Consider the following 16936-nt stretch of genomic DNA (forward strand, 5'->3'; position numbering starts at 1 on the left):
GATGTTATACTGTGATATCGTCACGGCTGTGATTGTCTTCGACCGAATCACAGCCGTGACGATATCACAGTACAACATCACGAGCTCGAGTGTGATAAACGCGTCAAATCGGATTATTACCATTACCTGATTATTCACAGTTATCTGATTATTGTGCGCATGTAAACATGCTCAGTGTACCTCACGTGACACGTAGACAAATAGTCATACAATCATAACAATATTGCAAAACTAGCTCGACCGCTACAAATTCAAATTGACAAAACAGGCATTCTTAAAGAGATAAGAGCAGAGACCATTCACAGTTTTAAGTTTCACCCCACATCTTTTCTCACCACCCCTCAGCTTCAATAAACTTTTTCCACCTATCTAAGTAACTTTGAATTGATTGATCACTTTGGCAGGATGTTATAACTTTAACCAATCAATTTTATTTATAAAGCCCAATAAGACAAATCACAATTTGCCTCACAGGGCTTTACAGCATACGACATCCCTCTGTCCTTAGGACCCTCACAGTTGATCAGGAAAAACTCCCCAAAAAAACCCTTTAACGGGAAAAAAAAAAGTAAACTCCTAAATGTTTAGCATTTTTCCAGTTGCTAGAAAGTTATGAATTAATTCTAATTGAAAGTTGTAAATGAGTCAACAGTTGTCTTTATACATCAAACCAAAAATCAGTTTCCATGGTCTCAAGTATCCTCCCATTTTTAATAAGTAGCCTACTGTATGGAATACTTCCCAAGGACCGGTGTGTTAAATAAAAATTATACATTACATTCTATAAATGTATAAAATATATAAACATATCTACCTTCTTTATCTATACTGCAGTTTCATTTATAAAGTTAACATGATTTAAACATAGCTGAGCTATATGAACTGCCCATTGTGTTTTTATTTAATGTCTCATTTTCTTGTCTTTTTAAATGCAGAAAATTACATCTCCTTTATCTCTTCCCACCTGAAGCACAATCTTTTCTTCTTAATCACGTTAGTTAACTTTCAGTGATATCATGTTTAAGTCAACCATGAGACAGTTGAGAAGCCCATGGACCTGCTGTACCACTTTATATTTGCTGTCTTTTGTTATTTTACGTATTTTGACAATTATCCTGACATGTTTCCTTTTCTTTTCAATAACCTGTGATGTCTGACTGTATTGTTGTTGTTTCTGATAATAAACCACTGCGGGGCGCACTGGTCTAATTTTTCTGTAACCCAGACAATGTGCGTGCTTTTATTTTGAAAGTGACGAGAGGAAGTGTGTGTGTTTTATTGTCTGTTGACTCCGGTCCTGTCCCTGCTCGCTCAGCCTCCTCCGGTCGTCGCCATGGTGCAGATGATGGAGTCGCAGTGCGAGTATTTCATGTATTTCCCGGCGGTGCCCATCACGGATCTGTCGGACCCGGCCCGGTACCGCACTCTGCCCCGCCGGAGTCACCTCTACCTGGGCGAGACGGTCCGCTTCCTCCTGGTGCTGCGCTGCAGGGACGCTGGGGCGACGCCAACCGAGCACGGCCCCGGTAAGGGGGAGGAGGTGGGAGGGCAGGAGGAGGATGCCCACATCCGACCGGCACAGGATGAAAGGGAGGAGGGAGAAAGATAAACCGAGATATGTTTCATATCTCTGTAATACAGCCAATCACTGTGCGTTAATCAGTACTGAGCCCGTGGTGTCAGCATGCTGATGTTTAATGTCCTCTAATATTCATAGAGGGACTCACAGTGTGATGAGACTAAACAATATTTACATCATTTTATATTTTACTCAACGTGAATTCAAGGCGACACGGAGGGAATCCTGCTGTTAGATCAAATTCATTCTGTGCCTTTCTCCATCTTTGTTTTTACCAGACTCTGTGCAGAGGTCATATCTGTCATACAGACTCAGAGCAGGGACAAAACACAACCCAATAACAGGGTACATTTGATATAATGATTGTTGATGTATGTGATGAATATTGATGAAACCAGAGCCAAATCACAAGAGAAGATTTAACCAAATCACCAGAGAGCACTAAACCAGATGAAGAACAGAACTCCGGACAATATTTCACCAAACCAGGGCAAATACTCTGCAGAATACTGAGCCAAACCAGGGCTAATACACTGCAGAATACTGAGCCAAACCAGGGCTAATACTCTGCAGAATACTGAGCCAAACCAGGGCCAAAATATTAAAAACACTGGACCAAATCAGGGCTAAAAGCAGATACAGTATCAGGGGGTCAGGGTTATACAATGAATGTAGCCAATCAAGATTGTCACAAGCATGAATTCATCTGTGTGTGCACATGATTTTCCAGCAGGGGGCACAGACGGCAGTGCAGCCGGTTTTGGGACAGAGTCGGCCAGTAGCCGGGCGTGGAGAGAGCTGGCTGGCTCTCTGTGTGCCGTGGCCAGCGTGAGTCCAGGTGAAAGTAGCCGCCATCGGGGCAACCACCACCAGCATCACCACGACTACCAGAGCAGCGGGGATGAAGCCAACGATGACGGTGAGGAAGACTACATTGCAGCAGCAGAGGCAGCCATTGCGGCGCTCGGCAGCAGGGTGGACTCCCGGTGTCGGAGCTTCAGGGACTGCAAGCCTCTGCTCATCCACAACTCATCTGGGACGGCGGCGAGGGAGTTCCGCAGGGCGCCTGTTCAGGTACAGCGGTGTTGAGACTCACATTGATTGTCTAGAAAGGAAGGAGAACTAAATACCTCATCAACAATGGGATGGATTGATATGACATTTTGTGCAGACATTCATGATCCCCTAAAGACAAATCTTACTGAAGTTGATGCCTTCATTACTTATCCCTCAGAGCCACAGGCAGGTCAGAGTTCTAACATATCCAGTGAAATATCTCAGCAACTATTGGATGGATTGTTGATGGATTTAGTAATGACATTCATGATCCCCAGAGGATGAACCCCTCCGACTTTTGCTCCCTCCTGATTTATCCTTTAGTGTCACCTGCAGGTCAAAGCCCGAATTGTAAAAACTTTAGTGATCCTCTGACTTGTCATCAGGTCAACATGTTAACATGTCCAACACTTTGGTTTATGACCAAATACCTGCAGAACTGATGACATTCACTTCAGCCTCAGCTGGTCTCTGTTTACTGCTAATTAGCAACAGTTAGCATACTAACATGCTATACTAAGATGGTGCACACATTATACCTGCCCAACATCAGTGTGTTGCTGTGCTGTACATGCATGAAAAGTTATGTTATGGAGTGAGTTATAAGTGAACATCAGTGCCATTCTCCACCCAGTGCTTCCCTCTGCTGACGCTGGCATCTACAAACTGCATCACTTATTTTCATATATTTATAATACCTCTGAGCTGAGGTTACTGAACCCTGAGCTGCTGCTCAGTAAGGGTTCATCATGACTTCTCATCAGTGTGTCTATGTCTCCATGTCAGTCTCCTCTGGACGAGCCAGTGGTTTTGACGGATGAAGTGATCTTCCCCCTAACCGTGTCTCTGGACAAACTCCCCGTCAGCACCCTGAAAGTCAAGGTCAGGAGGAACATCTGTCCGTCTGTTCTCCCTCACAGTTTGTTGGTAAAGTGTAAAAGCTGTTTTCAAACTCAGGTGGGATCCAAGAAATTGATCTTAGGTCCACCGCGAAATGGGGACCTGTGGTTTGCTTCTAGAAACCTTCAAGCTTATATAATTTCACAGAGTTCCAACATCATGAAGACACCAGACAGGTTAAGGATTTAAACATTAAGAGAATTTTCACCCACAAAATAATCATTTGTATATCAGTTTCTCACCCAGGGTTATGTTGAATCTCTTTATGGTGAACAAAGAATCCAAAGAACATTCTTCATGAATTGAAACAAAACGGGTTGTTTAACATCAGTCCTTCCCAGACTCTTGCATTTTTGCCCAAACCTTGAAATTTAAAACACTCTTGCACAAAAAGTTCAAACACATACTTGCGCTTACCACTGGATAAATGAGACTTGGATTATTCTGCACGAGTTGTGTGAGAATGGGTAGACGCATGTTTTGATGTAGTTTTCCTGTTGTTTAACGTGGACCCTGTTTACTTTAATTCCTCTTTGTTTTTTTGTTCTGTTTTGCTTTTTTTTTTAATGACACGCAGCAAAGGGCTGCAGGCCACGGCCGCTGCAGCAGGGTGGTGCCTCTGTACATGGGGCGCCAGCACTATCCTCTACGCAACCAACGCCCCACGTTTTGTCGTTTAAAGACTATTTTTTGGGCCTTTGCCTTTAATAAATAGGACAGTATTAAGTATTAAAGGGGAGAGAGGGGGAATGACATGCAGCAAAGGTTGGAATTGAACCCACAGCCACTGCGGCAAGGACATTAGACTCACTCAAGATGAACTGCGCCTCACCTGGAAAGTGGACGAGATCGGCCTGCATCTTGCTGCAGGGCCTGACTCTAAAAACTGCAATCGCCTTGATCTCACGAGATTATCGCTGTCCACTTTTGTATGGCGTCAGAGCAAGTTGGTATGAAGTCAGACACAAAACTAACTGGCATGCATCGTGCTGCGATCGCCGGTGATCGAATCTGCGCAGGCCTGACTCATCTCAAATGAGCCAGTTGGCTTCGTACATGGGACGCCCGCTCTCTCCACTGAGCTACTATGGCCTGAAATTTTTTCACAGATTTAGTGTTACACAGGGTGAGTTATTAATACACAAATGGTTATTTTTTTGGGTGACTATTCCTTTAAGAGTCAGTATAGTGTGTTTTGTCAGCAGTTTTCTTCTTCTGTGTGTGTTCAGGTGATGGTCACGGTGTGGAAGAAGGAGGCAGAGAAAGCGGAGGTGCAGGAGCTCGGCTACCTGAGTGTCCTACAGCAACGAGAGCCAACACACACCTTCAGACACGACCTGAACACCTTCAAAGCTCAGGGTACAACACACACACACCTTTCTGCTTTCATACCTGTGAGGACCCTCATGAGTTAATCCATTTCCTGGTCTGTAATGCTTAACCATGAAACCAAGTCTGGAGACAGAGGGAGGCAGCGTGTTCCTGTCATGACGGCCAGGGGCCGGACACTTAAACAATGTGTAGCCACGCTTACGCCTTTCTCCACACACAGGGGCCGTACACGTGCCGCGCCAACTTTCAAGAGCGTGGAGGCAGGTGGCGCCTGAAGTTGTTAAGCAACCATAACATGCACAGCATCATGGCCAACTTACCTGACCTCACGCATTTTTCAAGGCAGGCACACACACGGCTTTAGCTAAGAGGCTTTGCTGCTCACCTTTGTCCAATATGATCTTAGACTGAAATTATTTGGGGGGTTTAACTGTTGGTCGCATAAAAAAGATCAAAGTCGTCACCTTGGACTCTGGGAAATTGTGATTTTCACTTTTTTTGACATTTCACAGACTGAACGATTAATCTGTAATAAAACTAATTGTTGGTTAGTTAACATGTATTTTGCTTCCGTCCACAGTGAGCACCACTCTGACCGTCCTGCCGCCTCCCACTGTCCGCTGTAAACAGATGACCGTCTCTGGGAGGCACCTTGCCGTCCTCAAAGGTCAGCAATCATTCTTTTTATATTGTTATTATGGGATTCACACCAGACCAGCAGGCTCATAATGTAAAGATAGTGGAGCAGAGGACAAAGCAGTGAATCTGGTTAAGGCAGGAAGTGACACAGCCTCTCAGATCATCCCACTGGACAATGGAAAAAAAGCAGAGTTGACATGGGGCACTTTTCCGCTCTGAGTTGAAGTTTTTTCATCTCAAGGAGCAAAAAGCCACTGCCAGCCGCTGAAACACTTCCTGTATGGTCGGCACAAAAAAGCCATTAAAATAATCTTTTGATAAAAGTGAATTATCATAGTATTTTGTTTCAGAGTTTTGAACACTTTGGTCTACAACTAAAATACTTATTCTTATTCCTCCTTCCTGTCAGTGTTGAACGAGTCTTCACAGGAGGAAGTGAGTGTTCGGGACGTTCGGATTTTACCAAACCTCAATGCCTCCTACCTTCCCATGATGCCGGATGGCTCCGTGCTGCTGGTGGACAACGTGTGGTACGTACAGAAAAATGTGGAGTTCTGTCATGTCTGACGTGTATTGTTTTATCATGTGTTACATCGTGGTCCAGGTGTACACTGGATTCTGATTGGCTGCAGGGTTTCTGTTCATTCCTGATTATGGATGGCTCCTGAGTTGCTCCAGTGAAACCGTCTGTTTACCACTTTAAATTAATGCACTGGTAACACACAAGGCACTTACGGAATTTTTCATAGTTGTAAACCGTGGTTTTATTTCGTGTTCACACCACAAGAACGAGGAATTATCACAGTTCTTAGAACGTCATTTTGAGGGACTTTTTTAGCTCCTATTTCAGACTATACTCCCCGAGCATAAGAGGAACCATGAGTATGTGGTGATTGGTTGAATGCAGCTGGCACTATTAAAAACCTGTTAGCTGTTTGAACAGCTCGTAAAGAAAAACTTGAAACGCACAAATGGACCAACAGTGAAGTCTGGGCTTTACAGAGCATATATGTGACGGGGAAATATGTCATTTGGTCATGGACTTTCCACGTCCACATATGACGTCCAAGGTACCCTGGGTGTGTTGGTTGTTGACGTTCTGGGACGCCGCGTCAACTTCAGCCTGTTACATGCATTGTCTGTTTTCAAAATACACTTCTGTTTTCACAGGAAATGTACAGTTTGCATACAGTCTCTTTCAAAATAAAAGCACTACGTCAGTACAACACCGGAATTTGACTTTTTTTTTCCTTTTCCTTTCCGACAACAAAAACAGGTAGAACTTAAACGAAGAGATCTGAGGCACTCAGGAGGGTGATATCATCACCCTCCTGAGTGCCTCAGATCTCTTCGTTTAAGTTCTACTTGGATCCCTAAACTGAAGAGCACCAGAGGGACACCCTTTTCTATACCCAAGTAGCACTCCATGTATTTTGTTTTTTAACAAATCATGTGATTGGGTTAAGGGAAAAAAGAACATCCAGCACCCCTCCCGCCCGCCTCAGACAGACTTTTGCCACTTTAACTTTCGTCCTTGTCCCACAGTGTTTCCCCCAACCTGTTTCAACAGCCAATCAGCTTGTAGTGAAGTCCACTGGTCAAGTCAAAATGACCGCAGACGGCATGTTGTGCCAGTGTCAGACGATGGATCGCTGCTGCTGCTGGCTGTATGTGCTTATGCCCCGCCCACACACACATTCTCACTGACTGATGAATTGGCGCTGGTTATTTATATTATTGTGGCGTATTGATTATGAATACAGTCCATCTGATGCTGGTTTTGTTTCATCACTGTAGCCAGTATCTCACTATCACTATCCTCATTCAGATTTTAAGAAGCTACAAATTATATTCAGCCACAAAATAAGTCTGAAAAGCTGCAAATCAGAACGGAAGTACAGAGAGTTGTTGACTAGAGATGATACACCGTCTCATGGTGGTCACTTCCTGTCAACGTTACAGATCAGAAGCACAGAGAGTTGTTGACTAGAGATGATACGCCGTCTCATGGCGGTCACTTCCTGTCAACCTTACGGATCAGAAGCACAGAGAGTTGTCGACTAGAGATGATCCGCCGTCTCATGGCGGTCACTTCCTGTCGACGTTACGGATCAGAAGCACAGAGAGTTGTCGACTAGAGATGATACACCGTCTCATGGCGGTCACTTCCTGTCGACGTTACAGATCAGAAGCACAGAGAGTTGTCGACTAGAGATGATCCGCCATCTCATGGTGGTCACTTCCTGTCAACATTACAGATCAGAAGCACAGAGAGTTGTCGACTAGAGATGATACACCGTCTCATCGTGGTCACTTCCTGTGAACCGGCAGCTTTTTACAAATAAGTTGTTTGTTTCAACTTGTCTCGTTGTGAATTTTTGGTCTGAATTTGACCTTACATGACGCCCTGTTTCCGTCTGCTTAGTTAGATTAAACAGTGTTACCTGTGTTGCGAGTCTTTACATCTCAGTTTTCACACAAGTTTGATGGTTTAATGTGACGGCGCTCATTCTGCTTTGTGTCTTGCTCTGCAGCCATCAGTCCGGTGAGGTCGGCATGGCGTCTTTCTGCAGGGTGGACAGCCTGGCCTGCCGCCTTCCCAGCATGCTCAGCGCTTTGGAGGAGCACGACTTCCTGTTTCAGCTTCACCTCAACGACATGCCGCAAGACGACTCCAACGAGGTTCGTGATCTTTTATGTTTTTCTTATCATTGACTTTATTTCTGTTGTTTAACTATGGTCTTTGTGAGATTTTCTGTGGTTATTGGGGCCTGATTTGGTCGGGACATTTTTGAAAAGCAGATTTATATATTTTCTGCCAAGTTGTCCCAGTTCAAAGAAGATTTAACATGTTTAGAAATCCATAAATCCAAATATTGAGAGACAAAAACTGCCGTCTGGTTCTTAGAAAACATGATTTACTTCAAGAGAGAAAAATGTTTTATTGCAGTTTGCAGAAAGTGGAAAACAATTTTTTGATAAACCTCAATTTCTTCTCCAGCGTGTTTTTGAAAAACATACATGATGTAACATTTGTCTCCAGGTCCATGTTTCATGACTCGACTGCACCGCTTCAGTATATCCTGTATTCCACCTGTATGAACTCCTCTTGTGGTCAGAACTTTTCCTTTATCTCACCACAACATGTTAGTTTTCCGTATGTTTTATTTTGAAGGGGCTGGAGGTTCCCCTGGTCGCTGTACTGCAGTGGTCGACTCCCAAAATGCCTTTCACCAACTGTATCTACACCCACTACAGGTAAGAACTGAGCAGGTAGGTGAAGAAGGTCGTCACCTGGGCGCCACCAGCAGGAGGGGAGTAAGGCGTAATTTGTAATTAATTTTAACCGCCAATCATCTTCTACTTCTATGAAATCAGATATTTTCCTTTACCTTTTAGCCCCTCGTCCACAAACTGAGTTTTAGAAAACGCCTTCTAAGGTGCAGATTTTTTAAAAACATTTGCATGTTGTTGCTGGGTGTAATGAGCCAACGTATTCTCATAGAGTGTTTCGTATGATATCCTATGGATTTGTGCCCCATGAATGACGTTACGTTCTTAACGTACAGTTATGTAATTAACGTAAAGTTACTGTGGTTAGATTTAGGAAAAGAAACATGTTGAGGACGTACTGTAAAATGACTGTTTAATTTTTTACTGCCGTCAGCACATTAGTCACGTGATCGCAGCCTTTCAAAATATGTGGGTTATGTACGAATTTGGGTGCATTGCTTGAATGAGCATGCTCCAGAAACATCAATGATGGAGGTCTACCAGTTTGTTTACCTCGTCGTTTGTCCACACGAGTCCCGTTTCAGTTTTACTGCACCTCGTGCACCAGAAAGATGTTGAATAAATATGTTTCAAATATGTACAAATAAAGAAATTATTAGCTCATACTGTTTTGTTATTGTTTGATTTGTTGATACCGGCTCACTGCTCACACTCAGAATCTTCTTCTCTTGTATTTGACATATCGTTGATGTAGCCTTTATCATCACCCACTGGCCCGGCGAGTGTTTGGAGTCGTTTATATATTCTAGTGTGGACAGAAGGTTTCCATAAAACAAAGTTGGGGAGACAGAATTTTTTCTAAAATGAAAGTATCTGAGTAGACGAGAGCTGTAATGAATAGTCGATTAATTGAAGAGTAGATCTAAAGAAAACCAATCACCGACTATCTTGACACTGGATTAACTGTTTCAGTCAAACATTTGCTGTTTTCAGCTGCTTAAATTTGAGAATTTATGACAGTAACTGAGGAGTCGTTGAGTTTTGGACATTGGTTGGACAAAAGAAACAAACTGAGGACGGCACCATGGGCTCTGGGGAATTGTATTTTTAATTAATTGTGAGAATAATCTGGAGATTAATCAATAATGACAATAATAGTTGCAGCTCATGTGTAGGCAGAACCTTTACATTTTTCCCACTCACGTCTCTCCGTGTGTTACATTTTAAATGCAACATGCAGTTCACTTAAAGTGTCTTTTAAAGTTGTTATGAGTGAATTCATTGCTCCTTGATGTCCGCAGGGACGTGTCCTGACTGTCTGTTTGTAAATCGACACGTTTCTATCCTCCCTCTGTCCTCCCGTCTCTCTCAGGTTGCCCAGTATCCGTCTGGACCGGCCGCGGTTCGTCATGACGGCCAGCTGTCCCAGCACCGTCAAGGTGAAGGAACACTTCAAAGTCAAATATGTTCTGCTCAACAACCTGCAGGACTTCCTGGCTGTTCGACTCGTCTGGACTCCAGAGGGTCAGTCTGCTGATGCACTCTTTTATCTTTGTGAGGACCAGTCAGTGTTAGACTGTGAGACATGTTGGAGACATGTTGTCCAGTCTTCACGTCTTCACAGAACCAGTGTTATGTGTCAGCAGGGAGGGTTAGTTCACCTCCGACCTAATGAACGATTAGATTTTGACTGTGCCTGATATTCTGCTGCTCCATCTGTGCCCAGAGTCGCTCTGCGCTCTGGGAGTGTGGTGAATAACCGAACAGTTTCATTACTCCAACAGTGACAGGTAAAGGTAGCACGCACATCCCAAAAAAACTTAATGCTGGGTGCTGGACCAAAAGGTAAGTATGAAATAAAAGATAAAGTCCGCACACCAGAAGCTGCTCCTTGAAAGTTTATTCACATGTTACGTTTCGGGCTCCTGCCCTTCATCAGACGTCTGATGAAGGGCAGGAGCCCGAAACTCCAACAGTGCCCCTAACGAATGCTCCAAGAGTGTCCACTAAACCTCTGTTAGTTACACCTTTGTGCAGCCCTGTGGGGTGAACACCACTTCACCACTGACCCAAATCAACCACATAAGACACCTTTAGAACAATCAAATCCACGAGCTTTATTAACATCAGACATGAAAACTCTTAAACACCTCGTTACTAGAGAAGGTGTTCCTCGTTAAGCGACACACCTGGGCAGAGCTACAGGAGATGGAGAAGGAGCACAACAACACATACAGCCATGACAATGTCAATAATTATATCTGTGTGTGTGTGTGTGTGTTGAGGTCGAGGTCAGGGTGAGGACGCGTCGCTGGCGGCTGTGGTTTGTCACACTCCTCTCAGTAACCTCGGACACTGTCGCAAAGGCAGCACTCTGTCCTTCAGCGTGGCCTTCCAGATCCTCAAACCAGGACTGTATGAGGTACGCTGACTCTGATCTCAGACCAGTTCAAACACATTTAATCCTGAAGAAGCTCTCTCCTCTCATTAACTCCCTCTTTGTTTATCTGCAGCTGAGCCAACACATGAAGCTGAAGCTCCAGTTCACTGCCTCGGTGTCCAACCCTCCGCCTGATGCTCGGCCGCTCTCACGTAACAGAAAAACATCCTTTGATATTGTTATGAATATTTTAGAGCTGCGCTAACTATTATTTCTTTATGAATCAATCTGCCTTTTATTCACTCCGTTAATCATTTAGTTTATACAAGTGAAACATGTTCTGCAGTGTAATTTCCCAGAGCCCCAGGTGATGTCTTCAGATGTTGATGATCACTTCATAAATACACAACTGTTCATTTTATTTTCATGTGGGACAAAAAAAAGCATCAGAACTCACTGAAGTATTGATTTGATAAATAGTTTTCTGTTGATTTTGTCGATTGACTAATACGCTCAGCTCTAGAATATTCCACTCAGTGTAAATAAGATGCTAAAGTTGTTGAACGTGTCGTGTCCTCTCGTCACCGTCCAGGTAAAAACAGCCCGTCCAGCCCGGCGGTTCGAGACCTGCTGGACCGACACCAGGCCAGTTTGGGTCGATCACAGTCCTTCTCCCACCAGCAGCCGTCTCGATCCCACATCATGAGGTACGACCTGAAACACCGGGAAGATTTATTTTATTTATTCAGCTAGTTGTAGACTGTGGATACTGTTTGACAACACATTCTCACTCCAAACTCGCCACATATCAACGTTTGGTCATGGACTTTCCACTCCCCACGAGATATGATGTGCAGGGTACCCTGGGTGTGTTTCACGTTTTGTTCTACGACATAAAATATGTCAGCAAATACCCTACTGTGAATTTAAAAGCTTTTATGTGTCTTAAAAGAGACGGTTTCTAACAAGCGGTTAAATGAGACTACAGAATGTCATAACGCAGAGCATGGCCTCACAGCCTTTTTGGGGTGGAGACGCAACCTGGTCTTACTCTGAAATCATCAAAATACAGTGCTTGGTCAGTGTCTTCCTGTGTCAGACACAGACGAAAAAAGCCGTCCTTTCATGTTGACATAATACGCAGCTGGTCGCTGTTATTGTTTAATGGCCCCGGGCGCTGTCAGGGGGAAACGTGGAGAGACAACAAGGTAGGTAAAGGTGTTGGAAGTCTGAGTAACAAGCACTGACTTTCACCCGGCAGGCCGGTGATCAACACATTCTCACTCCGACCTCGTCACACATCGACGTTCGGTCATGGACTTTCTACGTCAAAATATGACGTGCAAGGTACCCTGGGTGCGTTGGCTGTTGGTGCAATACCTCAGTGCTGTACTTCAGTACTGAGGTACATGTACGTGGTTATTTTTTGTAATCTGGACTGTAGGACAAGATCATGCAGAGACTTTAGGAAGAAAATCACCCTGAATTTGTTTGTGGGCATTACCTTATCATCACAACTCCTGTAATGATCCCCACCAAGTTTCACCCAATCAGATTTCCGTGTGTGTGTGTGTGTGTGTGTGTGTGTGTGTGTGTCTGTCTCTGTTTGTCTGTGTTTGTGTGTGTCAGGACGGGCAGTGCCATGGAGCGGCGGGCCATCACTCCTCCCGTTGGCTCTCCGGTCGGCCGGCCGCTTTACCTGCCACCACAGGACAAGACACTGCTGTCACTGGACAAGATCGCCAAGAGGGAGTGTAAAGTGCTGGTGGTGGATCCTGTCAGCTAGGGAGCAAGGACGCAAGGAGGGAGGAGAGGAAAGGACAAGGAAGCAGTGAGAGGACGCCTCAAAAGGAGGACATACTTCTGTTTAATCTGAGAAATCAATCAGTGAAAACAAAAAAAAGGAAACATAAGACATGAAAAAATAAGATCGTGACAAGTTGTCTGTCACAAATAGAAACACCTGAAGAAGAAGCGGAGAGGAAGATGATCTCCTCTTCAGCTTCTCTTCGTATTGAAAGTGAACCTGCTGCCTCGAGTTTCTGCGGGAGAGCATTTTAATTTAAACAGGAACACAAAGAAGAAAAAGAAACAAGTGTCCTGATGAGAAAACAAACTGTCCTGCGATGAACAGACACTGTACGAAATGTGTTCACACTTTAAATGTCACATTTTAATGTATTATGATGTTTCTGTATTATTTAAAGGTTCTGTATGTAACTTCTTACATGTATTATTGTTTTTATTGCCAGTGGGTGAACTGGTTGTAACATAACTTAAAGACTTCCCTGTCTTTCTCTGTTGCCTCCAACAGCCTGTGGACTGACTTCTAAGTCAAAGACTCGAATTATCCAGGAAAATCCAAAAAGGATGTGACATTACACGTTCCCAAGCCTCTCTTCAGCTAGCTCCAAAGCTAACAGTGAGCAATATTAGCTAAAGTTACACTAGGAAATGGAGCCCGCTAACTTCATGATGGTCCATGATAAACCTTCACTCAGCGCCCTGTAGCAACTCGAACTCAGCCAGAGCAAGACCAAGCGCCCAAGCACCAAGGATCTGATCCCGGAGTCCTCTGTGGATCAGCAAACCTTCTGTTGCTGCCTTTACATGGTTAGACCCAGCACTGTTGCTGACCACCACCAGCTTACTGTGAACTCTGTGTCTGGGGTTTGCGCTAGCTGAATTCAAGTTGCAACAGCGCTAAGGTCTGAGCTGCCGTCCACTTTCCTGTAATGTAGTGTCCTAGAGGTGGGAGTCTCAGGTTTGGTACTGAGGAAAAAAGAAAACTAACGTTAAAGGAACAGTGACATGTAAAATATATAGTGATATTGTGTTTTTAGTTGGCAGAGACGGACCTACATTTAACAACTCATTCAGCCAGAACAAATTTTGGACTGCTGTCTCATCCACCTGACTCCACGCCATCAGCAAATCCTCTGTTGCTGCAGTTACACGGGTTAGACCCCGTGCTGCTGCTGGCCACAATCCCGCTGTGAACCCGGAGGGTGGGGTTGTACTAGCTGAATTCAAATTGGTACAGCACTAAGGTCCCAGCTGCCATCCACTTTCCTCCATGGGAGGTAGTGTCCTAGAGGTGAGGAGTGAGGTGAAGGGTCTGCAGACTGTGCTAGCTTACTAATTCTTGTCTTATTTGTGGTTTGATTCATTTAATTCAGCGCCCCATATCAAAATTTTAGCACCACCCACTGCTGAAAAGAAATCCTGATGTTAGAGGAAAACACTGAAATATGAAATATCCAAAGGGCTGTTGGAATGTACTGTTCATTTATTCAGAACACCACACGCTCGGAGCAGCAGAGCACCGAGTGAAGTGAATGTGATTAACTTAACACTCATTAATTCATGTAGAAATAAAATGCTCCGTATCTTCGAACAACAGCACTCTCATTTTAGTGTTGAGCTTTAGATTGGATTTACAAATTATGATATTTTAGTTTTAGCTGGCTAACGTTTGCTAACATTAGCTTGCTTGAAAATGCAGAGGAATTGCGAGCTAACTAACGTAGGACAATACTTTAATGTCTTTTAATTCATCCTGACTCCAGGGCTGATCCGGCTGGTAAATTGGCTATGTTGGCGTTTAAAATTACTTTTAAGCTACTGTTACAAAGCAACCAACGCCAGATAAATGCAGGGTAGCTTGGTTACAGCTAGCTGGCTAACTTAGCTTGCTAACATTATTACTAGCAAAATACTATCTGAGTGGATATGTCAGTTGGCTAGCTTCTTGTCAAATTACTTTCCCAGCTAATATGATCTTTGATACTAACTTAAGTATTATGACAAGCCAGGAATGATTAGGCTATAAGCTAACTGTAAACTGAGGAAGGGTTAGCCAGCTAGCTTTGCTCTGCTTTACCTGGATCTGCTGTTGGTTGCTTCAAAGTGTTAGCTGATAATTTTCAAACAGTTAATTATCATTTAGCCGATGGTCCAAATGAAATATAGAAACATTAGTAACATTATTATATGATGGTTATTTATTTTGGTCAACGCCCAGGTGCCCGCTCGCAGCTACAGAGTACAGACAGTTAACGTCCTCAGAGAGAGGGGTCACTGATAACAAGGATTTATGAAAGTAACATACAGAACCTTTAAAGGTGACATTATAGAGATGTTGCAGGGAAGACAAACAGTTCACCTGGACTGAATTCATCTTTTATTTCAGTGTTATCATCAGTGTGTTCACAATCACAGCCAACAGGTTTAAACAAACGTTTAATATAATCACAGCTTTCAGTTTCCCTCGTTCCACAACCTGAACTGAAGAAAACAGAAACAACGGGCTTTCAGGCCAATGGGACATTTTTCAGGCTATTGGGGTTTCTGAATTATGAGCCGTCGGAACAATGACTGGTCCTCCTGACAAGACATGAAAATCAATTGATCATTTTTATCATGTGACAGCAGTTTTCAGTACCGTTGGTGTATTATCAATATTTTCATCTTAGACAGTTGTGCCTTCACATTTTGAGGATATGCAAAGAAACACACAACAAACAAATATACTGCATGTAATAAACTTATTTAAATCACACTCAGATGCAGTTTTTGACTGTAAACAGTCAGTTCATGAAGTATGTGTGAGCACTGCTCAGCTCTCACATGCTCGGACGTTGAAAATATAGTGTTTGATTTGTGAAACATGTCAACATGAGGAGAGAAATTATGCTACAGCTCCTGTGATGAAACAGCCTCCAGTGTTTGTGCATGTGATGTCACATTTACTACAAATAATACGCATTTTATGTTATTTCCAAAACGAGCTTCTGAGTTTAACATGTTTGATTGTGGGTTTTTTTTGTTTCAGCCACAGATACTTGAAACCTGCCACAGATCACAGAGACAATGAGTCAATTAACCGATCAGAGGAAAATGGGCCCAAAGAAAATCACACTTAGTGGGTCACTGAAAAAAAAAATCATCCGAGTTCACACAGTACTCTCCCTGTCATGTGACACTATGGGGACACCTTCTCATCTCAATCTTCTTTTTTCAAATGTCAGTAATACATTTTGTGTCTGAATTATACCGTTTTCATCTCTATCACAGTGGCTATTATCACAGCTTTATAAATCCTCTGACTCCTGAGACCTTGTCCCATCAGTCATCAGCCATGGGCTCCTCTAAACAGCTGCCCAGCACTCTGAAAACTAAAAGACCTGATGAAGACAAGAAGAAGATAGCAAAGTGTTTTCAGGGAGCTGTTTCCTCAGTTGGTCATGTCAGTAAGAAATGGCAGTTAACAGGAACTGTGGAGGTCAAGCTGAAAACTTTGTGAGAGAGCTGCTCGTAGGATTGTTAGAAAGGCAAATCAAACCTCTGTTTGACTGCAAAAGACCTGCAGGAAGATTTCTCAGACTCTGGAGTGGTGGTGCACTGTTCTACTGTGCAGACACACCTGGACAAATATGAGCTTCATGGAAGAGTCATCAGAAGAAAACCTTTCCTGTGTCCTCACCACAACATTCAGCATCACAAGTTTGCAAAGGCCCAAGAATCTCACAGAGCTAGAAGCCTTTTGCAGGAAGAATGGGTGAAAATCCTCCAAACAAGAACTGAACTGCCCAAACTTTAACTTCAGGCCATTTTCGTATTTTGTTTTTTTGAAACGGGAAAAGATTGAAATTAAAAAGTGATGTTGCTTAAAATATTGAGGAAATGTTTCATCTTTAACTTTTTGTCTTTTGGAGATCAGTTCATCTTCTCCTTACTTAACTACTCACAGTAGACAAAGTTTTGACCAGGGGTGCCCAAACCTTTGCAGGCCACTGTAGGAGATAATATGCCAA

General features: G+C 43.5%; 1 protein-coding gene across 1 annotated transcript; it reads left to right on the plus strand.

Moving 5' to 3' along the window:
• The first annotated feature begins 1293 nt into the window (after positions 1-1293).
• On the plus strand, positions 1294-14492 carry LOC126386911 (trafficking protein particle complex subunit 14-like). Its single transcript, XM_050039491.1, has 13 exons — positions 1294-1526; positions 2310-2653; positions 3422-3517; positions 4765-4894; positions 5448-5534; positions 5916-6036; positions 8041-8188; positions 8682-8764; positions 10113-10264; positions 11026-11162; positions 11254-11332; positions 11713-11827; positions 12750-14492. The coding sequence occupies exons 1-13, from the start codon at positions 1334-1336 to the stop codon at positions 12904-12906; spliced, it is 1842 nt and encodes a 613-aa protein (XP_049895448.1). The 5' UTR covers positions 1294-1333; the 3' UTR covers positions 12907-14492.
• Positions 14493-16936: the final 2444 nt, after the last annotated feature.

Source organism: Epinephelus moara, chromosome 3, assembly GCF_006386435.1.
Source record: "Epinephelus moara isolate mb chromosome 3, YSFRI_EMoa_1.0, whole genome shotgun sequence".
In the NCBI taxonomy this organism is placed as follows: Eukaryota; Metazoa; Chordata; class Actinopteri; order Perciformes; family Serranidae; genus Epinephelus; species Epinephelus moara.